Source organism: Bemisia tabaci, chromosome 4 (assembly GCF_918797505.1).
Source record: "Bemisia tabaci chromosome 4, PGI_BMITA_v3".
Taxonomy (NCBI): domain Eukaryota; kingdom Metazoa; phylum Arthropoda; class Insecta; order Hemiptera; family Aleyrodidae; genus Bemisia; species Bemisia tabaci.
In genome coordinates this window covers 52,536,982-52,561,524 of record NC_092796.1, presented here as the reverse complement: position 1 = coordinate 52,561,524, position 24,543 = coordinate 52,536,982, and the positions used below count along the sequence as shown (strand labels likewise).

The window sequence follows — 24,543 nt, the reverse complement described above, 5'->3', positions numbered from 1 at the left end:
TCTTTGAAACTGCCGTGATTTTTCTTCTCTGTGCGAAGAAGATTCTGTATTCGAGGAGTTATGTCAATTTTTTTTCCTTTAAAAAAATAACATAGAGGTGGAGATTTTCAGACACCGCAAACAAGTTATGTGATTGCGGACTTACACCGTCGATATTCGATTTAAGGGGAAAATAAGTAAATCGACAATAAAACGCCTGTACCACGCGTCTCGGTTTGCGACGTTGCAAGACTTCTTGTCACACTTTATTTTTAAAATGTTTTTAAATGGAAAGCTACCTCAACAGCAATACTATTCTGAAAAGCTTCAGTGATTTTACCAATCTGTCTGAAGCAGATTTTGATGAAATGTTAAGGAATGACAATGATTTATGTGTTAAAAAATAAAATAGGGAAAATTTTTAAGCACTGCAAACGAGATACGTGGTTTGAGAATTTCAACGTCGAAATGTTCTCGTATTCTAGCGCCGCGCTGATAGGCAATCCTCCCTGAATGTACGACAAATTGTCTATATAAAACCCGTCTGGCTGTGACATGTTCAATACTGACTGTGCTGCGATCTCGAGGCAAAAAATGTGTTTTCGCTTGTCCCTCCCACCTTCCCTTCCCCCTCTTCCCTCGTGCCCGTTAGCCGTGTTTACAGTGATTTTCTTTGGCCGAGTGAAATGTGAAATGTGTAAAAATGGCCGAGAATGTGGAGTTATTATTTTTTGATACGTTTTCGCACGAAAGTTGTGAGGTAACGGAATACCAGACAGTTTTTATTTTATGATTGTGCCCTTATTTTATTCCTTTTTTACCCTACGAAGGCTCGGCTAGTGAAGGCCCGACGTATAGGTTATGTTTATCATCAAATGGTTTTTTCCATTATTTGTCCGATTTTATTTTAGTCGAGTTTACAGAGTTTCCCGTGAGATGCTTTAATACTTTCCGGCTCATTGTTAAAGCCATTAGTGACCGGTATAGCGCAGTTAATGTAACTTTAGCTGCAGCCACTTCTTACCGTGAATCCCCTCGCTTGAAGTGGACAAAACAGCAGCGGGACGTAATAAATGACGATCATCCTTCCAAGATTATGAATATAATAACTGTCGCCAATGAGCAAACAATCATTTGCTAGTTTTTTTCTTGTCCACTAGATGTAGACCATCAGACTGTTAAGTGAACTATCTCACTAGGGTAATGCCAAGTCCAATTGATATGCCCCATGCCAAAAGAATGAAATCCTGTTTTGGCGATTTTAGGGCTTTACTCTGCTGCTTTATGTAGCTATTTTAATTACGTTTGGGGAATAAATTCTATCACCCCTCATGATTTCAACTATTTCTTCTGATAGGATGTTGTCTTTCCTTGACGCCATGAAACTATCTTAAACATGTTAAGCTCCTAGTTTTTTGTTCCTCTATTGATGAAGCACTTGGGCCTTCATTTGTTAAAGCAGAGCTGATCCAAATAGAAATCATATCCCATCCGGTAACGGTCCCATCAATGTTATTCATCTCTAACATTTAGGTTGCCCCCTATGAAATAGCTAAAATCTAAAAGTTGCTGCTCTAACGCCAAATCACTCTCGCTTGAAATTATACTTCATCATGTTTTCAACCATGTCAACTGGAGAGGTGTAAGTTTCTCTGCCTAACAACTTGTGGAGAAATGCCAAACCATTGCGTCGCATTAATATTTCTTCTGGAATGTTTTTCTGTGCAGGAAATAAATTTGGACCTAGTACAATTTCCCAAGCCAGTACTTCTGAGTGAATTAAGAATTATTCCATTGGGTGCCAGAGTTCAAGCTGATTTTCCTGGTGGAGTGCGACTTGGGTAAGCTTTGATCTATATTTTTGGCACTAAAAAAATTCATTTTCTGCAAAGGAGTTAGGGAACTTTCTCTCAATTCTTCTACATATTAATCTCCTACTAAGCAATTGAAAATTCACACCTTCATTTCATTGTTTCATGTACTCATTAATGACGAAACTACCAAATCATGAAATTCGGTTTGCCATTTTTGAAGAATGGATTTAAAAGAGAGTAAATATTGTCAAGATGCACAGTAAACATGCACGCAGTAAACATACGTTTTATGTCATTGGTAATCTGATTCAATCAAAATTTGAACATTTTTCCTCGCATGACCTGGAGGAATGCACGAGGTCTTTTGCTGATACTGCATCAGTTCCTTTTTAAATGTAATTTATTTTGAAATTTTCGGCAACATAGTTTCTAGGCTTAGATAGCTCTCCTGCTATTCTGCCTGTTCCTTTGGTCATCAAGAATAATCCCTAAAATTTTAATAAAAGGATGTGCAAAAGTGTTTTTAAAAAATTAAAACAATATTGAGATGTTTGGGGGTAGCGACGAAGCGCAAATAGTGCTCGCAAGATACTTTGGCAGGAGGGCGACTACTTGATACAATTCAGATGTGTGCAAAATTACTTTAGCTTATTGCCTTTGATTTTATCAAATTCCTTTTTATTATCTTTTATGTCCCCACAATTGTGCACCATAACTATTCCTTCTCTTCATTTCAGAGCTACAAATCCTTCGCAGTTCCGGATTGAATTTTTTGTCAACGATCTTAGTAAGGCTCCTGGGGCTGCTGTCTTTGAAGCTCTCGGAGCTTTAGATTATAATCAAAATGGAAATATTAGAATGGAACTATCCCATCGAGTAAGTGTCTCCAATAAATCAGTACTCACTTTCTAAGTTTGATCCTGTATCGCAACTCCATCATCTATGCATGCACTTTTAAGTAATTTGTCAAAATTTTCTTGGAGCCAACTTTATTCATGTCTTGTCAACCATCAAAATTAAAATGAGTTTTCTTGGTGATGTCAGTCTAGCACATAACCATGACTAGGAACTGAGAAACTTTTAAAGAAAGGGCAAATAATGCCACAAGTATCAAGTCTTATCTGATTCAGTACTCATAGTGTAGTCAATACATTGTCTTAAAAGTGCACTTCCACACAGTTACAGAGCATGGTGTTGTCTTGAATTTTAGCCTCTCTTACTGTAAAATTTTTGCCTCTGTGACTGTAAAATCAACAGTAATCAATTTGCAAAGCTAAACATTAAAAAAAAAGCTTTTTTCGATTCTTGACCTCTCCCCCCCCCCCCCCATTCCAGGTTTCTTCTTGCTCAGGGGTTTGTTAAGCAATCTTTGACCCTCCTCCCTCTAAGTAACTGAGACCAATTATAGGAATATCTTTAGTGCCACTTAAAAAAAAAATACTTCATCTACCCACAAGAGGAACAAGAAAGTAAGATTCTGTCACTGCCAAGATTTCTTCGTAGCTAAAACAAATTATAGATGTAAAGTGAGCCACAGAGTTTGCAGCGAAATATAAATGTCAAGCTTACCTACCCCTTCTTGTCAGCCTACCTCTTCAGCTCCCAGGTAATGGTCTAGCAAGGGGCAGATATTGCTGATAATACATTTTTACATCTAGATTGTGAAAGAAATTAACTGACCAAGTGCCTTTTCTTTTTTTTGCAGCCAATTCCAACAGATGGCTTGGTTCTCAGGGGTTGGTATTCGACAATCACGCTTGCAGTCTATGGCTGCCTTACGAAAACAATTCAAGAACAAGCAACTGTCAATCAAAGTGCTCTTCCATCATCAACGATATCCACTAACTCTCGAGCACCCGGGCCAGAGGTTACGACCTCAGCAACTGCTGAATGGGTTCAGCAGCATGCCCAGGTGAGAAGTCAATCATTGCTAGTTAATATTTGAGTATGAAATCATACTGTCAATTTTCTTTATTTTGCATGATAATTTGTCATGTTAAGTTGAGATTTTCGCCCACAAAGTTAATGGAGGACTGATAAAATAACGTCAGAATAACCTGAACTCAGCAATTTCTTTCTCCAATAGAATCACTTAATTGATTACAAAATTCGTTTTTGGAGGGGGAGGGGGGGAGTGCAAAATCGAGTTAATTTAATAATTTTAGATGTGTCAATTTTTCCCGATTTTTATTCCTTAAAAATATGTAAGTATAAGAGGATGGTGAGTTTCCCTGTAAAGTTACTCACTACCAATTAGCTGCAAAGGTTTTTTTCTGATGGCTCACACATATTCCTGAATTGCTGTGGTTACACAATTCATCCAAACTGGACATTACTTTTATTATTCTGCAAATTTTTTATTGTATTTTGATAATGAAAGATTGTGTTAAAGAAAGAAACGTTTCATTCTTTTTCCAGGTGGGGACAACACCAGCTGATCACAATGTATCCACTGAAAATGAAGAATTTGAAGGGAAGTACCCAAATCCACCAACCACGCATTATCCGTATCAAGAAGATTGGCCATCATCTGCTCCTGCATCTGTAAGTTCCAAAGTCCTTTATTTTGCTGCAACATATGTAATGAATTTTATGTTGACGATCGGAATTCTAAAATTAAATAATTGAGATTTTTGTGTCCTTTTTCACAACATAAGTAACAAATCGTCATCTGCTCTTGAAATGAGTTGGTTATCCCTGTCCTCAAATGTCTTTTCATAGTTTATTCTTTTCGATTAATAACCGATCAACAATCAGACATCTACAGAAACTCAATTTTGAAAGTATTTTCTGATCTTAAAATTTTAGATTAACTGTGTGTTCTAAAAATTTCCAACCAAGGAATGCTCAAAATTTTTAGCCTTCTCATTTTGTAAACTTCTCATTTTTTTCTCCCTCTCCCAACCTGCGATTTTGCGGACAATGGAAAAATTTTGCAATCACATGGATTGTTCTACCTTATCCGCATGCCCCCTTTGCATGGCCTCAAGGCTTTATTTTCATCCAAACTGCAGAGGATTGTGATAAACCAAAAATTTTCTCCATGGAATTCAAAAGGCAGAAGGAAAAATTTCTGTTCTCAATATGGTTAAGAATGTGACAAGTTAAAATAAACTTCACGGCCACAACATTAATTCTTTTTTTAAGGTTGTCAACCTGAGTGACGGATATAATCACGTAAAAAATGAGCCACCATATGAAAACTCACAAGCAGAGTGGAGTGAGGATAAAGGATTTTGGGATGAGGATAAAGACAAAGAAGCACGTCATCGTGACAGGATATCCCCTCCAATGGAAATTAGTCGTGACCTAACTACAGACTTCCGAGAAAGAGGGTCTGACGATGGAAGGCTTCGAGGTAAGTCAGGACATTTTTTTTTTACAGTTTCCTGTCTCAAGAAATAAGGGTACGGGTTATATATGTACCATGTTTTTTAAACTGTCTAATATGGCATGAGTGATTATTTCAAGTGATTTCTCCAGGTAAAAATACCTTTAAATCTCATGCGTTGTTATCTGTGGTCATTATTTTTCAATATTTCTACACAGTGTTCTTTTCCAATGTACATTCCAGAATCACAATGATTAAACCATCTTTGTTGTATATAAAGCAGTCATTCCACTTGGTGCCTAGTTATTAGTAAGAGTATTCATGCTCCTTGAGCAGGGTTTTTTCTGCTTAGCATCCTGGCTTCCTGCTACACAGCTCATAAATCAATGGTCATTAGTCTGTTGCGTCAACACTGAAAAGTAGTGTGAAATGAAGCCAAAAAAAAAAAAAAATCTGATAAAACTTGTGTATCTCTCTGAAATTGAAGTGAGTTTTGAAGATGGTTGCCGAAATGAACTTGAAGCTGTGTGCCGGCTTCTTCAAAATCTGTTACTATTTCCTGAATTAGATCATTATTGACAAAATATTTATCGTTCCAGATAGGGAATACTATTCAAGTAAGTCAAGTTCATCACAGTTCGCACAAGTTCACAGTTCGTGGATGGAATGGGAGGGTTTGAGTAGTAGGAAACGGCCAAGATCTCCACCAGTGCAACCTCGCACTCCGCCTCCTGAAGATAGTAACTCAGGCTCCGTCAAGAAAGGTAATACTTACTATTTTACATCATTGAATATGAATGCTGGTTACAAAATGTTTTTTGGCTTATTTTATATTTTAACCCCTTTCCTTTCATGCAGGGTGTCTACCTGTCCCCTAAAGTCCCCAATGTCCCTGATTATCTCCGATTCTGGAAGGGTGTCCCCGATGCTCCTGAAAGTCCCCAATTTTCTTGTTCAGGTCCCCAAAAAATGACAAAAATCGTCCTAAACACTGGCATTTTCAAATTTTCCCGCCAGGAAAAATTTTTGCAGCGCGGTATAACCAGGAATAAAAAAAGTGTCACTTGGTTTTTTATGTTTTCATCGGTTCAACATAACTTGTAAAATTAGTCGTATAAAATATGCTTTTTAATGCTCCTAGTAGCTCCCTTTCTCTTACTAAGTATTTCGGGGAGAAATGTCCCGGATTTTCTTGAAAAAACACCCCTGAAAGTCCCTGAAAATCACTTAGTGAGATATCTGTCTAATCCATAGGAGAGCTATTCTATCTCTTTAATATTCCCTACTTGGATGTAGTTTTTTATGTTTTTGAAAGTGGCTCATTGTTCTAGAACCATGCAAAACCAAGTTAAAGTGATAAACTGATGTGCAGCCGCTCTTGATAGAATAAAAGTGAAAAATTTGATCAGAAAGTGCTTATTTCCCTGTGCCAGAGCTTGAAGGCTGCAGGTTCTAAACTGTTCAGCTCTGCAACCCATGTGTAATGGGAAACTGAATACGAGGGCTGTCCCAAAAGAAACCGGACTTTTGTCATAGAAGGCGAACCAAGCGTCATAATGAAGTTTTCTTGGGCTTGTTTGAAAGCTATTAAGCTATTGAAGATGCTTGTTTTTACAGAATGCAAAAATTCGTCTTGGTAAGGAAACTACAACGCTTTAGGAATAAAGGAAAGTCAAACTCGAGTTGCGATTTTGTCTTTATTTCAAGAAAAATTTAGATACAACTTAAAAGAAACCCAGGTTTTATGTTAAAAATTCGTGGCTCTCTTATTCAAATGCTTAAAAATATGGAGATTAAAATTTTAAGCAGCTTACCAAGTCATCACCTATCCCCTTCAAAATACTCGCCAGCTTTGTCGATGCATTTTTTCCACCGTTTCTTCTACTGGGACTACTGGGAGAAACACTGTTGGAAATCCTCAGGTTTGAATGATAGCAATTCCTTCAAGGTGACCTGACCTGGCTCCGTGTGATTTTTTCTATTTCCACGACTTAAATCTACCTTGAAAGGTCGACGTTTTCAAACCATTCCGGAAATCCAAGAGAACACCTTGTAGGAATTGCGATCATTCAAACCTGAGGATTTCCAACAGTGTTTCTCCCAATTGAAGAAACGGTGGCAAAAATGCATCGACAAAGCTGGCGAGTATTTTGAAAGGGATAGGTGATGACTTGGTAAGCTGCTTAAAATGTTAATTTCCTTATTTTTAAGTATTTGAATAAAAGAGCAACGAAGTTTTTAACTTGAAACCTGGGTTTTTTTAGAGTTGTATCTAAATTTTCCTTGAAATAAAGACAAAAATCGCAACTCGAGTTTGACTTTCCTTTATTCCAAAGCGTGTAGTTTTCTTACCAATACGAACTTTTGCATTCTGTAAAAACAAGCATCTTCAGTAGCTTATCAGCTTTCAAACAAGCCCAAGAAAATTTCATTACAACGCTCGGTTCGCCTTCTATGACAAAAGTCCGGTTTCTTTTGGGACAGCCCTCGTATAAAGACAGCAACTCTATAGTTGCAGAAGTCAAACACTTCACATGGTAAGTGAATATGAAGATGAAGTTCCTGAGTAAACTCATGGTTATAAGGTAGAAAAACTTGTTCTTCATCAGTTGTGTTTATCTGCTGTGCCCATAGAATGTAACTCTCCTGCCTTTGAAACGTTTTCTCCTGGAGACGTTGAAAGTATATCAGATGGAGAAATCTCTGAGCCTGGAGAAAATGATGCTTTGAAAGAAGAAAAAACTCCACCGCCCCCTGTAGAAACCATCACTCCAAAAGCTTCTCCACAACCTCCTGAAATTGATCTTGAGCAAAGCACCACTAACACAGAACAGTTCGAGCCAATTCTCAGTGATGAGGATATTCCGGATGAAATTGACGTTCAGGTAAAGAGGGTTATACAAAATCGGCGATTTTACCCCCCTCTTGGATTTTGCCCGGAGTTGGATATGTTGTTCCCTATCACAAGACACGCCTTTTTCCGGCGTTGGCAAGTTCACCCGAAATTTTTCCCGCGCGCTACAGCGTTGCCAAGTTGAAAACAGGCAAATTCCGTAAGTGGCGTTAAAATTGAGCTATGAAGTTGCGGTTTTAACGAAAATTCTCTAAAAATTACGTACTTTTAGGAAATGACCATCAATTTAATGTCGCATTAATTTTAACATGCATTGTTGCCAATTTTTTCGATTTTTTAATTCGACTAATTTTACAAATCCGCAAATACCCAAAAAAGCTATCTTCAAATTTGAATAAAAAGTTGTCTAATCGATAGTTCGTTTGATTCCGCATCCATCGATATATTATGGCTCGCTGGGAAACTTTTGGTTCGCGAGATATCATCATTTTTGTAAACAGCTTTATGGAGCGACGACGCTTTTGAGTCCGGGCGGATAGAAATTTTAGCCTCCAAAAACACAGGTCAGCATTAATTCCATGGTTTCCTATGTAATTTTTGGCGTTGAATCCGAATTTCACCATTTCATAACAAAATTGTCACCAAGAAGTTGCCAAATTGGGCAAAAATGGCCTAAAATCGGCCTTTTTGGCGGATTATAGCCAGTGACTTGCCAGGAGTTGATCAGACGACAAAATTGGTTATTTCCACAGTTAAAACTCGTTGATTTTTCTACAAGCTGAGTCAAATTCTTCCTGCTCACGGCAAAATTAAACGCCGCGACAAGCAGCAAACTGAAAAAAAGACACCAAAATCGGCGCTTTTTGCGGTTTTTGTCCTAAGTTTCTTGTTTTCCGATTAAGAGAATGTTTCTAGACTAAACTAATGAACAACATGAGCAGAATTTAATAAAAATGAACAATAAAATAAAATCAAACGTATTCCGATGTTGCCAAGCTGAAACAAAATACTTGAATTTTCGCTGTGTTTTTCGATATTTGGTCCTATATTCTTTGTTCACTTCTTATTTTTAAATTATTTAAATGTATCTCTCGTGCAAAATAATAAACTTTTGCAGAATAATTTAATTTTCAACTTAGATATGTCGCAGGCAATTAGCAATCGCCGGCAATTTTAAAGCCAGTGATAAATAAAAGTAGAAAAGCATAAAATTCAAAAAGAAAATAATAAAATTAGAGCGCTGATGATGTTGCCTTTAATGTGAGTAAACACTTTTCCCACCGTAAAAACAGTAGAAATAGGAACTCTCAGAAGAGCGTGTAGTGAACTCTGTGACATTAGTTGGGTTGAGATCGGACAGGCAACTAAACTAACTTCGAGACAAAGCGTAGAGTATCACAAAAAATGAAGGCGCTCCAAGGCGAGTTGATGCTTTTGAAGACCATAATCCTTAAAAATCATACCATGTCGATTCGCATTATTGCGAGTTATCGAAACAACATGTGAACTGCTTGCAAATTGCCGGCGATTGCTGATTGCCTGCGACAGATATAAACTAATTACGAGGATTTTTATTCCAGAGAGGAAAAATTCATAAAACAGTGAGTTTTGTCGAATCATGTCAAAAAATCACATTTTGAAAACAATAATGGAAAACTTTCTGCTAAAAATTAATGAATAAAATGTACTCCTCAGAATGACTTCATTAAAACAAGACAAGACGCATTGCAATATTGCCAAAATTACGTAGAATCGTTGAATTTTGGCGGCATTTGACAGTTATTATTCATCGCCCTATATTCAGTATACAGTTTTTATTTTATAATTCTGAGAAAATGGAGTTTAATAGAAAAAAGTAACAATACCAAAGTGAAAAAGCCGCCTAGGAAAGGGCAATAAGGGGCTTAAAAAGGAACAAAGGAGCTCCAAATTACTGAGGACCTGTGGGAGGACAAGGAACTATGGCAGTTAGGCGTTGCGGGGCGCGGGACCACTGTTAAAGCAGCTCCTATCTATGTATGTAACAATACAATAGTTTGTCGTTACACTCTGTGTAATTCAGAATTTCCTAAGAAATGTTCATTCCGTCGGAAAAACAAGAAACTTAGGACAAAAACCGCAAAAAGCGCCGATTTTGGTGTCTTTTTTTTCAGTTTGCTGCTTGTCGCGCGTTTAATTTTGCCGTGAGCAGGAAGAATTTTGACTCAGCTTGTAGAAAAAATCAACGAGTTTTAACTGTGAAATAACCAATTTTGTCGTCTGATCAACTCCTGGCAAGTCACTGGCTAAAATCCGCCAAAAAAGGCCGATTTTAGGCCATTTTTGCCCAATTTGGCAACTTCTTGGTGACAATTTTGTTATGAAATGGTGAAATTCGGATTCATCACGCCAAAAATTACATAGGAAACCATGGAATTAATGCTGACCTGTGTTTTTTGGAGGCTAAAATTTCTATCCGCCCGACCTCAAAAAGCGTCGTCGCTCCATAAAGCTGTTTACAAAAATGATGATATCTCGCGAACCAAAAGTTTCCCAGCGAGCCATAATATATCGATGGATGCGGAATCAAAACGAACTATCGATTAGACAACTTTTTATTCAAATTTGAAGATAGCTTTTTTGGGTATTTGCGGATTTGTAAAATTAGTCGAATTAAAAAAACGAAAAATTGGCAACAATGCATGTTAAAATTAATGCGACATTAAATTGATGGTCATTTCCTAAAAGTACGTAATTTTTAGAGAATTTTCGTTAAAACCGCAACTTCATAGCTCAATTTTAACGCCACTTACGGAATTTGCCTGTTTTCAACTTGGCAACGCTGTAGCGCGCGGGAAAAATTTCGGGTGAACTTGCCAACGCCGGAAAAAGGCGTGTCTTGTGATAGGGAACAACATATCCAACTCCGGGCAAAATCCAAGAGGGGGTAAAATCGCCGATTTTGTATAACCCTCTTTGAATTTTTCTTTCTCAAGGAGATTTATTTTCAAAGTTTCAATCAGACTTGATTTTAATAAAATTTAATGAACCCTACCCGAAAACTTGGCAGCAAAGAAGCAAATGCAATTCAATTTATTCCGCCATAGATGCATCAATTTTTTGCTGTGCCACCATGACTGCTGACTTGTAAAAAATGAAATTTCCACCAACTTTTGAGAATTACAAGTGATTTTTATACTTATTTATGTTCCTTTATCCTCCCCTTTGACCATCATATCGTAGCTGATAATCACCTTTCATGTATCAAAAGTGAAACTAAATCAATTGTATCTTAATTCGTAATGTCGCAAACTTCTTACATCTTAGTGCTGGAAAAATTATCCTTAACTTTTGAAATTCACCATAATTTATCTTTAGCTAAGTTTTAAAGAGTATTTTTTTAGTTTTGGAAATATTTATGAAACACTATCACGTGGTTTCTTTCAGAAAAAGGAAATGAAAATAGAAACTTTAAAACGCTGCAATCAAGATTTGTATCTTTCTCGATTCATCATCAATATGTTCACACTTGACCTGTATTGACTCAATTTCCTAATTGCATCTTTCACTCTTTTTTTTTCACAGGACATTGATTTTGAATTTGCTGATTTCGCTGACAACCCACTAAAAGTTTTCAATCCTTATGCCTTTATTGTTCAGCCACTCTCAGTAAGTTTCAAATCAAAATCCAATTCACCAAAATTTGCCAGTCAGATTGCTAATACTTTGTATACCGCGTATTATTTATTCATATCAAAGTTTTTATAATAGTACTTCTTAAACCTTTCCAAAAATTTTACCTTTTCTTGTCCTCTAATACAAATTTAGATGACATCAAAGTTCCTGCCAGACAAAGTGAAATCTAAAGGGGATAGGAAGACTCAAATTTGAAAATTATTCATCATTGAATAAGGAAAATACTGCATAATTCACTTCTCAGCCCCATTTAACTCAAGAAAATGGCGCATATTTAGTTCCACTTTAAGAGCTCATTGTGCTCAAGAGGCTGTAAGGTACATCATATGAAATACATAACATTGAAATTTAGCCAGGTGTTAAATCTTATGGTACTGTCTTGGGCTTTTAATCAATAATCTTGCAGATCACAGATTTTCCTTTGTTTCCTGGCTTAGTGTTTCTCTCACAGAATTTTTTTTTTTTAATTTTTCAGTATCTCTCTGACCCATCAATGTCAGAATATGAATGGAAGGTCTCTCATTGCTCTGAAGAATATTTAAAATTCAAAAAAGTGCCTGAAGCAACACAATTAGAGGAAGTTTTCAATAACTGTGATGATTTTAGTGATTGTAAAAAAGAATCTTGGGTTATCGGTATTGAAAAATTAGTACCATTAATTCCCAAAGGACTACCGCACTCGGAAAGTAGAGAAAGTAAGTATATTTTATTAACCGGAAACTTTTTCATTGCTCACCAGATTTTTGGAAATTCGAATTTTTCACAACGTGTTCTTTCCTAGAAAAACTTCATTTAGGTTTGAAGGTTCGTCAAGACCTTCCAATTTCAATCACGTGGGAAATTTAATTGTTCAGTTGTGATTGTTTTTATGTGCAAAACTTGGAAAATTCCAGAAGGGTCCCCTCTTGATTTTGAAATTCTTAATGTTTAATTTAAATTGAAAGGAATGAGCTGCACTCTAATGGGACATGGATGAAACAATTTGGACTTTAATTATTTGACGGGAATAACCATACATTGTTCAAAAAATTTTCCCTAGTATACTGGAAAATTATTACTCCTCAGAGAACATGCTTCCTTCCTGTGGTAGGTAACTAGGTCTGTCAAAACGAGTTGGATGCAGGGACCGTCACAAAATTTTGAGAAATAATCAATTGCATCCATTGAATATCAAAATAAATAAGTCTGAATATCAATGAATTTTTGCTTTATTTTTCAGGTATCATTGAGACTCTGATTTCATGGGTGGACACAGGATTAAATTTTGAAGATGCTTTAACGCAACCTCAACCTGCCTTTAAGATTAGGCACATAAAGGCAGGACTGAGACTAGCTGAAGTTTTATGCAAATGTAGTGAACAAATAACACTAGACTTGATTGAAAGAATTAGCCTGCATCGAAAATTAATAGACTTGTATCACATAGAATATATGGCCCTCTCTATTAAGTTAATGATCCTTCGAACTCTAGATTCAAGTCTCCGCTATAAAAGTTGCGTTGAGCTATTTCTGAACTCTGAAATATTTTCTGTCAATGATGAAAATATGAATGAGAATGTAAACGGATACGTAAAAATTGTTGACATGATGCAAAGAGATCAACTGGCCCGTGTCAAATTTGCTCTTGCAAGTCTTCTTCGAAAATTTCACATTTACGAAATCTTATCTGAATTCAATCAACTCATTTATAATTATGATAAAAAACTAAAGTCCAAGGATGGTGATACACCCGAAGAGTTTGATATGAATTTAATTTCTATTTGTTTAGAAGAGATCATCAAGTATTATAAGAACGCTCAAACTATGATTTCACATCCTAAAAGGTTCCTACCTGTGCACTCTCAGTTTGATTTTGGTGCCACATTTTCCTGCCCAGAACCTTATGAAACTTTATTTACTTTTTTCAAAAGCCATCTATTAATTGAAACAATAGTATTGATTTTGAATTCTCCAGAAATGGCAAGTGATTGGTCACTGTTGTTACTCATTCAAGAGTTTATTAGCAGTTTAATTGAAACACCAGAAGGGATGCGCTTTTTGTGTTCATCTATTGATACCATCAATCCAATAATTAAAATTTTGATCGGCACCACAACTCCACCAACGGTAGATGAAAATGAGGTTGTCTCACTGGGCATCAATATCCCTTTGGGACTGACTTTGGTCTATCGGCTTCAAGCTCTAAATTACACCGATATCCTCTTTAATTTTTGGGAGTACCAAAGCGTTATGAAACTGGATCCTGATAGCTCAGAAATCCTTGATATTCTTCACAACTTACATTGCCTAACGATGCATCCTATTGGTAAAAGTGCAGTCGTTTTCATCCTGTCTCGTTGCGATTACATACAGCCAGTTTTGAATTTTCTGAAATTTCACACGAAGCCAGAGGACACAACTAACTCAAAAAAGAAATCTCCGTCTATTCTCTATGCAAGCGATTTGATCTCAACAGTTGTCAAATTTTCAGACTATGTGCCGTTTTTGCGAAAATATGGCCCCGAATTATGTGATATGATAGCAAAAGAACCTCAATTGCCAGAACTTCAAGCACTCGTTCCATGGCTGAAACCATCTCAGAACTATTCATTGTTTCACTACGAAGACATCTCCGACCTTTGTGAATTAGTGAAAAAGAATTTAGACAGTTGTACATCTCAACCAGGAGAGTTGATCACAGGGCTGCGAATTCTGCGCCAACTTGGCGTGCAAACTAACGACAAAGATCTCCATGAGGTCAGTGATCCTTTAAAAGAGGAGTATGTTGAGTCTAAGTACAAATATGTCATATTGCAACTTTACTCGTATGACGGCATGTCTTTTTTAACATCAATACTCCAAAAATTCATTGAGCACTATGATGAGCCTTACCTAAACTCTCACAAATTTCTTCAAGGAAATAGCGTGTTAGTTCTATCGATTATCATGCCGTGTGTTCAATTACTACGCCGAATGTTAATATATGTCATTCAGTGTCAAAACACAGACTTCAAAGATCTTACAGCCATCCCAATTCTCCTATCTATTTACAATCTAATGTGCTTTGTCCCCGCATCATCTCATGCATATTTTGAAGCTCAAAAAGTGCGTAAAGACATAGTTGATACATTGCTAGCTTATACGTTGCCTATCTCAAACGAGACATCGTCTGAGTCGGAAGCTTTGAATAAAAGTCTTTGGACATCGATGATAAAGGAAGTGATAAAATTTATCACTGCCAGCCCATACACATTCCAAAATGGACTACTTATCCTTTCAGAACTACTACCTCTACCGCTTCCGATACAAACCAAAGAATCTTTGTCAGAAAGTGAAATCAGCCGAATTGTCAACTATCGAAAACTATGGTCAGCTCACCTGCACTCTCTAAGTCAGTTATTACAAGACCTCATTGTCACTCTATGTGAATCAAGTTATCAACCTCTGTTGCATATCCTGCGAAAAATCTGTGTTCAGCTCTCGGACCTAGCAGCGCCAACTGCGTTGATTGTTGTTCGGAGCATATTAGATGCTCTCTTTTCTAGTCTTTCATTAAACCAGAATGTTGCACCTGTTACGCCCCGCACAGTGCGCTTATTGAACTTTTTAGCTTGTCTGTTAACATACCCATGCGTCAAAGTGGCGTTCCTCCATCTGACAGTAAACAACGCCTCTGTCCCGAAATCAGAAGAGAAATTCCTGACCTTGATGGATACTCTTTGCCTGATCATTTCAACGCCTTCAGATGATGTGAATCATCTACAAGCTCAAGAATGTGTCTTATCTATGTTTCAAGCTTTGTGTTGTGCAGATATAACGCTATTACCACGGTTGAACGATCCATCGCTAACGCTAAGCATCGAAACATATTTAAGTAACTCGTTACCTCCAAAACAAACTCTAGTACCAATGTGCCTTGCCTTACTGGATCATCTGTCTCTTAAAGAGAATAGTCTCACTACTACTCTTCAAATATTGAGAATACTCTTGACATTAAGTGAGCATGACTTCGGTATTTATCATCTGAAAAAGTAAGTACAACATAACTTTTTATTCAACTCTTAATGGAGTTCATTAACTTTATGTTTTTTATGATGTGCAATTCCCCATTAAAAGCCCCCCCACTTGATCATGGGATCCTATTGATTGGACTCATCTCGTTATTTATCTTGATGATATTCCCTCCGAGTCAAATTATTATTGTTTGAATTTATTCACTTAAAAGGGTGGATTTAAGTATGTTAATTTTTAAAATGCACATCACGCTTTGACTATCTAAGCTTCCTTCCTGCAGCTTAATTGCTACCAACAGGTTTCAGTTTTTTTCTGCAAAGCAAATCTCCTTTTAAAAAAATGTTGACGGAAATTAATGAAAACTCATGACTACATTCAACCCTCCTGCCAAAAATATAATTTTTCCAGGGTAGAAATCCAAGTTTAAGGTTGGTAGTGCACAGTTATTTGATCAGAATCAGAATTTTTAAAATTCTCTTTTTCTTTCCAACTGATCGAATTATTTTTCCTCAAACAAAAACTGTAGCATCTTTCAATTACATCTAACTTTGTTTGTCTTTTTTTTTGTTTCAGTTGTTTTGAGAGTAAGAACAAAGCTGTGTTTTGTGTCCTCACGAAACTTGCTGAGTGTTGGAGTAAAAATATTCTGGAGTGTGTTCCGATTCTGATGGTGCTAATTGAACTTTTCAAAGAACTTTCAACCCCTGTCGTAGAGGTCAAGAGTGAGAATGATGAAGGCTGTGGTTTGCTCAGTTTAGGTCATTCGATAACTTTGTCTCCAAAGGAGATTGCAGAACTTTGCCTCTACAAAAGACCATCCGAAGTCATCAAAATGGAAGTTAATGGAGATTCAGAAGTCACAGAAACTAATGATATTCATCCTTTTCATCAGTTAAGCAGTATTATAAAGGTACGCCAGCCAAATCATTACATCTGCAAAATAGATCTTTTTCGGCAATTGTGTCATTTTTGCTCACTAATTTTCTCAGTCTTGAAACATGTTGTCTTTAATCTCAATATCCTAAACTCTAATATTTGTATGCGTGCCCAAGTCTTTTTACTGTCAATTATTCTGTATATCACAGATAAAGTAAGTATGTACCTTTCAGTCTAAACAGATAAAATTCATAGTATGATTTCTTTTATAAACTTTTGAAACTTGTTTAGTCAGGACTACACTAAAACGTTCAACATGGAATATTGCCCTCTGCACAGAAAATAAAAACATGAAGTCATTCTCTCACTTTATAATTAGCGGCGAATTAAGCTTAACCACACACATTTTTCTGCCACTGCCATATAATGGTATTACATCAATGGCCGAAACGCAAAAACCTCGTATCTTTGTTTGCAACGTTGCAGACTCCCTGTCATGCTTAATTTTTTTTTTTTGGAAAACTGGTCAACGTAATCTTGAAAACTTCCTCTACTTTTCCTCACTGCTAACAGAATATTCTGTATCAATTTTAAACCATATAGCTGACTTGTTTCTCTATGAAAAAAAAAAAAAAAAAAAATAAGAATGGGAATTTTGAAATACCCCCAATGGAAATACGTCGTTTCGTACCGTGGCCATCCATATAGTCTTTATTTAACAGCCAGCACTGTTTTATTTTAATGATATCCGTAAGATTCCAAACTGGGAAGTGCTCTTGTGCAAGAATTTTCAATTTTTGGATATACTTGATGGTGAACAAAACAATACAAAAAAAATTCTTTTCAGTACCTATTTATAGCAACTACTCAAATCGGCCTTTCCAAAGCCAAGAGATGTTTTTTCAGGATATTACAGGTGTAATAATTAATTATAACTGTGTTTAGTTTGTATCGCTGCTGCTTCAGAATGAAAGAATATCCTATGTTGAAAAATTAGTGGAAAGAACATTTGGACCGCGGTAAACAGAAAGGAACCAAGCCACATCAGCTATTGCCAAATTTAATTGGGCAATTTAATTTTTAACATGAAAACGATTGCGCGGATTTCCATGCAAATTTCAATGAAAAATCTCCATAGTTTGAAGAAAATTTCTTAAAAATTTCAAAGGAATCCGCACAAACGTTCTCTCGTAAAAAAATTAATTGCCTGGTCAAATTTCGCAATAGCTGATGTGGCTTGGTTCCTTTCTGTTAAACTCGGTCCATTTTTTGCTGAGAAATATCTTTGGAGTTATAGCTTACCTGTGCAGTGAAAGTCACTCCTGGCCCAAGTCATGTGGTAGACATGAATTCAATTTTTTTTTCATGTATCTAGGACTATTGCAAGATTTTTTTTTTTTTTTAGAAAAAAAATCGAGTCTTTTGTGCAACTGCTATTTGGCTGACTTTGCTAAATGTGATTTTGAATTATCTTTTTTTAGGCAAATAATGCGGATCTGGAAAACTTTCCTGGTGTAGAGCCCAGTTTTTCAGAGTTCATGAAACTTCTAGATGATAGTGAAATTAAACCACCCGAAAAGAAAGGTATTTTTTATCTTGTCATTTTACTCCCTATCAAGAGTATGAAATAAGTATTGAAAGGATTCTGTTCTCCGGGGACTATTTATCAATAATTCAGCAACTATATTTTGAATGGGAATAGACAGATTCTTTTGATAGTTTCTATTGATTCAAGTAATTTTTTTCTATAACTTTTGATGCATGATGGAAATATTCGATCATTTCAATGTTGACCCCAGACTCTAGACTCTGTTCGTAAGGTGATCAGAGCCGTTTCGAATCCATGAAATTAGTCTCAGAGTTTGTGTCATTCAATATTAAGATTTGCCAAAAGACTAGCATGAAAGTTCTGATCATTGCGCATATTGAGAAATTGAAGTTGCAATTTAAAGTTTTTTAAAAACTTTAAATTCCAAATCCATTTTTATAATATCAATATTTCATTTTAAAGTTAGAAAAATTGATCCAATCAATGTTTTGCACTCTTACAGAACCTATTGTAGAACCAATTCTACCTCATTGCGATCCAATTTTGGTTCAGTTTATGTCTCGTCCTGTATCTGTGATGCTCGGTAGTGTTGATGACGACCGATTAACTCCTGCCTATTGGCTCTCTGCGCCACCTGTGTCGGAAGAGGCTGACCAAGAAATGGAGCAGGTAAGGTCTTGTTTGACTTCAGATTCATTCTAGTAGTTCAAGGTGTCAAGGTTTATCTTTTGTATCAATTGTGTCAGTATTTGAGCAACAGCATGTCGTCCGATATTTTACGGCTGAAGTTCAACTATTATTAAGTCGTGTGGTTACAATGAATGATAGGTGTAATAGCCACATGCTGAGGCGCCGCATGGAATTTCCGTGTTGTCTCGGAGAAAGATGAGTTCAGAAAAATTATTTTTTCTTCAGTTCCAGCAAATCAAATTTAATGTTCAATAGCTCGCTAGAAAGCGAAAAGTAGGAGCTACAAAATACATGCCACCGATTTCCTCTGTCATCCATATTAATGTAAAAAATATAATGTCTTTGAAGTTTTAACCTAGATTCTTCATGACTTTTGTAGATTAATTGACCTCAGTGTCAAATATACCATGTTGACTTTTTCTTTTGTCACCTTATTTGCTTATTATTTGTATAGTTATAAAGGATTTTATTATATCTCCTCTGCTTCTTCCTCAGATCCCTTGTGATATTTTGGAACTAGCAAAAAATTGTTTTCCGAAAATGAATTTCCTAGAAGAGTTAGAAAATCTTTGCAAGTCGAAAATCAGCTCTACTGATGTTGACCAGTCACCAACACTTAAGAAACGGGCGAAAGAAAAACTTCAAAGCTCAAGTGTTGGCTCAACACCCACCTCAACATCTGCATCTTCGAGTTCACCTGCGGAGACAAAAGCAAAGAAACCCTTTGGTAAGCCATTTTTCCACTCTCATGTCTGAATTTTATAAAAATCTATTTGTTACTCGGAGTTCAGAAAATTAATAAACTCGTAGCACTTAAGTTTTTCTAACCTGATGCCCGCCTGATTTCACTTTGACTCCTTTATCAATGGATTTTGACTGTGTACTCCTAATGACATTGGAATCCATTGCTAAAGAAGTCAAGGTGGACTGAAAAACGCATTTGGTTATGGAAAATAAGTGAGTTTGCCTTAACCATTTTTCCACTATAAAAGGGCTCCTGAAATTCACTTGTCATGTCAGTCATTGCAATTTTTTGTGCACCAGCTACTGCAATAACGTAATGACAATAAAATACCTTATTGGAAGAGGAGTATATTGCGTGTGGTGTTATGAGATGCACCGACAGTTCATGGTTGACGTTTTCATGCTTTTTCAAGCTCAAATATATGCCCGAAAGGAAACTTAACCTTGGCCCAGTCGAAAACAATTGGAGATCGTGTGAATGAACCATAACCTTAAGCGCAAATATCTGGCAACAAAGGTATTTGCATAATCCCCTCTCATCCAGCAAGGTCTTCAATTAAGATTAATTTAACGATTTGTTTGTTTTATCACCCCTGGTAATTTTTCTTTCCACTTCAATCCTAATTTTTTTCATTTATTCACACATTGTAGTTACACCAATGCGTGGGAGGGGTGCTTCGACATCTCGCTCCTCTTCGCAGCAGCAGAGAGGGGATTTATTTAGAACGAGACTCCCAAACACATCACGACCTCCATCACTTCACGTCGATGACTTTGTTGCTCTGGAAACTTGTGGTCAGCAGCCTACCGGACCAACTGGCTACAATAAAATGTCAATGCGAGCTGCTCAGGTAAATTATGGGAACTTAACCCATTGACTTATGATTTAATTTGACCCTGCCGGGCCATGAATTACGATTTAATTTGGCGAAAATCAGTAACTTTGAACACTTCAAAATAATCCAGAAATTCTTTCTCTAAGGGTGAAAATTGACACAAGCAGCATTCACAATACAGCGTTTGAGAAAAATGGTGAAAACTTTGAACGCAATGATTTTTTTATTGTGGTTTATAGCTGTCAAAGTCGCAAAAATCGCAAAATCAGCGAAAATCAGAAAATTTTGAGGTTATTTCATGTGCAAACGCACAGTAATATGAAAATACCGTAACAAAACAAGAAATTACCGTTTACAATAAATCATAGGGTGGCCACACTACTCATATAAACATTGATGAGAACGCAATCTACCGGAGAATCGCCGAAATAACGCAAATGATCGACGGACGGCTCTGAGCCGTCTCTTCAGATCTGGCCCAGCGCAGCGCGAATGGCTGGGAGCCGTCGGTTTAAGTCAATGGGTTAATGGAAATCTTGGTTTTTTCCACTCAGGTGGAAAGCATTTTTAGAATGACTTTTTCGCCACCAAGTCTAAATGCTAGTTTTGAGGAAATCTTCTTTTTCAGTCTCAAAATATTGAAATTCGCCTGTTTAACACACTCAGTGAGATGCATTGAGCTGCAAAGACTCCGTGGAAATACTTGTTTACTCATTCAGCTACATCACATTTTTTTATTGATTTTCCCCATTGAATCAAAAAGAAAAGTTGAAATTTTGGAAAACTTTTTTCATTTTTAGATTTGAAGAACCAAATTTCATTACCAGCTTCCTAACACTTGGTGTGAGATACATTGAGCTATCAGGACTAATTGGAGACTTAAGATCCTTTACTCCGTTCAACAGCATCTTTTAAATCAATTAATCAGCCTCCAAGCAAGAAACCTAAATTCTGAGGAGAATTCTTTTCGCACTGCCTTAAAGTAGCAAATTCTTTATCAATAATGTCAAAGCAGTTGGTGAGATTGTGCGCAGACTTTTAATCCTTGCCAGGATCCTATCCTGATAGTGGCGTTTCATAATCCAAGTTTGTTAAATTCTTCAGCTTCTCAACAAGTATTCTTAAAACTTAGATTTATCTATTCTCATAATCAAGAACTTCTGGAGAAGATCACAATTGCTCTCTCAAAACCTCTGAAAATGACCAGAAGTCAACTGATTGTAACATGGCGCAGAGTAATATTTCGAAAATCCTCAATATTTGACATATACTGAAAACTATTTTCCCCCTTTGAATTATCAAACCTCAGCTTGGCAACAAATTTTATTTTTAACACGTATTCTTTTGCATCACTTAATGTTTTTCTTTATCTCTCTTCTTCAGGATCTTCGAGTGCGAGGACGAGCCAGAGCGTTCGGATTGGACAGAGGTGCTAGGTTTTTTGGAGCTCTTTCTTTTCGACCAAGACCAGGTAAATCGCATCTCTAATTATAACCACTCACAATATAGTGTAAGAACTTCTTTAGAAATATTATAGTAACAATATTCATCCTTGTCAAATATATAATCTTAAAAAGTATTCAGTTATTCATCAATAGTGATTAAAGGATGCTCTTTACTGCACCATGCATAAAATCTCTTTTTGCTCTTTTCTTTTCCTTTTTGTTTTTCTGTAATTAAATTTCTCTTTCATACATAGGGTGTCCCAAAACAACTGAGACCAAGTCTGTAATTCGGAAAGTATGATAGATATCGAAATGCGGTTTGTGAGAGGTTGTAGTCCATACTATTAGCTATCAAACCTCAAAATTTGAGCTTATTCGGTTGAAAACTCACCGAGTTATAACATTTTTTCGGGGACGAGTTGAACAGAACCCTCCACTATTTTCGAGTAATATTTTTCATTTCGCGAACTGTTCGTGAGTGGCGCCGCAGATCGCGACGCTGTGGATCAGGTGGAGGGATGAAGTGGTCACTGTTCTGGATGCAGATTTTATCCTGTTAACATGTGTTTTTATCGCAATCGTCCGCGGGAAAGCTCAGTGCAGCCGAAACCGTCAAGCGTGACCGAGAGTTTTCTCGCGAAGCGCAATGAGTTCACCCGCTGAGTTGAAACAAGCTGCCGACTCTCGACCCTCGGAAAATCATTTATGCCAACGAAGAATGGTACTTTTCCCAAGTCGATTTAGCCCATAAGCAACTGTCATCTCATTTAAAGTATCGAAGTCAGAAAGGCCACGGCGAACGCAATAGCGAATGGCATAACGTTGTTCTTGTTTCAACTCAGCGGGTGAACTCATTGCGCTTCGCGAGAAAACTCTCGGTCACGCTTGACGGTTTCGGCTGCACTGAGCTTTCCCGCGGACGATTGCGATAAAAACACACGTTAACAGGATAAAATCTGCATCCAGAACAGTGACCACTTCATCCCTCCACCTGATCCACAGCGTCGCGATCTACGGCGCCACTCACGAACAGTTCGCGAAATGAAAAATATTACTCGAAAATAGTGGAGGGTTCTGTTCAACTCGTCCCCGAAAAAATGTTATAACTCGGTGAGTTTTCAACTGAATAAGCTCAAATTTTGAGGTTTGATAGCTAATAGTATGGACTACAACCTCTCACAAACCGCATTTCGATATCTATCATACTTTCCGAATTACAGACTTGGTCTCAGTTGTTTTGGGACACCCTATGTATTATGAAATTAGATCATGTTAGCTTTTTTTCATTCATCCAATGGCAGCATTTTGGAACAGTTAGGTTCAGTCTTAAAATTCCTAAAATGTTTAGAACCGTAGTCCTGAGTGAGACAAAGGATGCGAAAAATCCTCCATCACGTAACCGGCTAGTTGTGTCCAAAATTAGGAAGGCCCTAAAGATGGATGTCAAAAATGAAACAGCTGCTGTGTATTAGAGCATAAATTGCAAATATTCTGCATAATTGAAGTTGAAAATCGATTTTTGTGCAACACTGCAAGCATAGCCGAGTTCCTTTTACAAAATCCTGGCAATTTGTTCCTTTAAAGTAATACATACAAGGTTATCATTTTGAAGTTTTTGAGCACTGCTCACTTTTTGCAAAGTTCTTGCAAGCTGCAAAATCGATTAATTTTATGTCAGCACCTACCTCTTCTGTTTTGCAAAACCGCACTACAAAATAGGTCAATTTTCAGCCAGCATTTGGATTTTTCTTTTCCACAAAACGTTTTGAACACAAGAAAAAATTTTAAAAATAATTTCGAGGGTCCTTGTGAGTTAGGAGAGAAAATTTTCTCTGCCCCTCTAGCACTAGTGGTAGCCTTATTTCATTTCAAAAAAAAAAGTGAATCAAATTCAATTGCAAGAATTTTTTCATCAATCACATTCGTGCCTTTTATTTTTATTCATACATCTATGTTGTCTGGATTAGGTTGGCATCATTTAATGCCAAGACAAGAAGGAGGAGGACCATCAGGACAGCCACCGTTGCCACACGCATTTCGAGGACATGAACCGCACCTAAGGCCACCTTTCAGAGGAGGGAGATCATTGTGGGAACAAAGACCGTTCCCTCCACCTGGAATGAGAGGTGTTCTTTCCCACCGCTCTGACGCACGCCTCTTACGTCCATTCCCCAGGTAGGGGTACCCTCGGGTGGGTCACCCCAGCACAAAAAAAAACCAGCCTGTAATCTAAATATCTTGCTCACGTCATACGAAAGAAAGATTTTTATATTCAATTGACTGTTTTCATGTTTTGATTTGGTCCTTTTTCTAACTGTATAAATGATCTAATCTGGTCGAGAAAAATGTTCCCCTGATTATTGAATTGTAAATTTGAATGAAACGAGTAGCTTTAGGCCTTTTATTATTAAATATCCCCACCAAGCAACAGAGCAAACTCTGCATAGCTAGATGACACTTGCAGAGAATTTTTTCTGCCTCCCTTTTTGTAATCAAAAAATCATTTTTTTCTCCACCTTGAAAGGTATATTTTATGTTATAACTTTTTTTAATGGTGGAAATGTACAGTGTTGTGTTTTGATTTTATTCAGTCACATGTAGATACTAATTTATTTTTTGAATTTTTGTTAAAGAATTGTGAAGATTTGTGAATAAAAGTATAAATCTTATCACAGTGTTGTTTGTGAATTCAGTTTGAAGGAGAGCGCTGTCTCCTTGACTTTTGCCATAGTTTGGGTGATATTTCTTTGTGGTCTA

At 36.8% G+C, this 24,543-nt stretch overlaps 1 protein-coding gene across 1 annotated transcript; it reads left to right on the top strand.

Moving 5' to 3' along the window:
• Positions 1–591: 591 nt before the first annotated feature.
• Positions 592–24,455, top strand: vir (VIR_N domain-containing protein). Its single transcript, XM_019059290.2, has 18 exons — positions 592–739; positions 1,708–1,820; positions 2,531–2,669; positions 3,499–3,705; positions 4,212–4,337; positions 4,941–5,151; positions 5,724–5,888; positions 7,759–8,009; positions 11,543–11,626; positions 12,129–12,348; positions 12,873–15,663; positions 16,220–16,556; positions 18,004–18,106; positions 18,574–18,740; positions 19,257–19,488; positions 20,157–20,356; positions 21,725–21,812; positions 23,754–24,455. The coding sequence occupies exons 1-18, from the start codon at positions 683–685 to the stop codon at positions 23,963–23,965; spliced, it is 5,703 nt and encodes a 1,900-aa protein (XP_018914835.2). The 5' UTR covers positions 592–682; the 3' UTR covers positions 23,966–24,455.
• Positions 24,456–24,543: the final 88 nt, after the last annotated feature.

Coding starts and splice junctions, on each gene's coding strand:
- vir (XM_019059290.2), top strand. CDS start 683: ATGGCCGAGAATGTGGAGTTATTATTTTTTGATACGTTTTCGCACGAA. Junction 740..1,707: donor TTTCGCACGAAAGTTGTGAG/GTAACGGAATAC, acceptor TTTTCTGTGCAG/GAAATAAATTTGGACCTAGT. Junction 4,338..4,940: donor CATCATCTGCTCCTGCATCT/GTAAGTTCCAAA, acceptor TCTTTTTTTAAG/GTTGTCAACCTGAGTGACGG.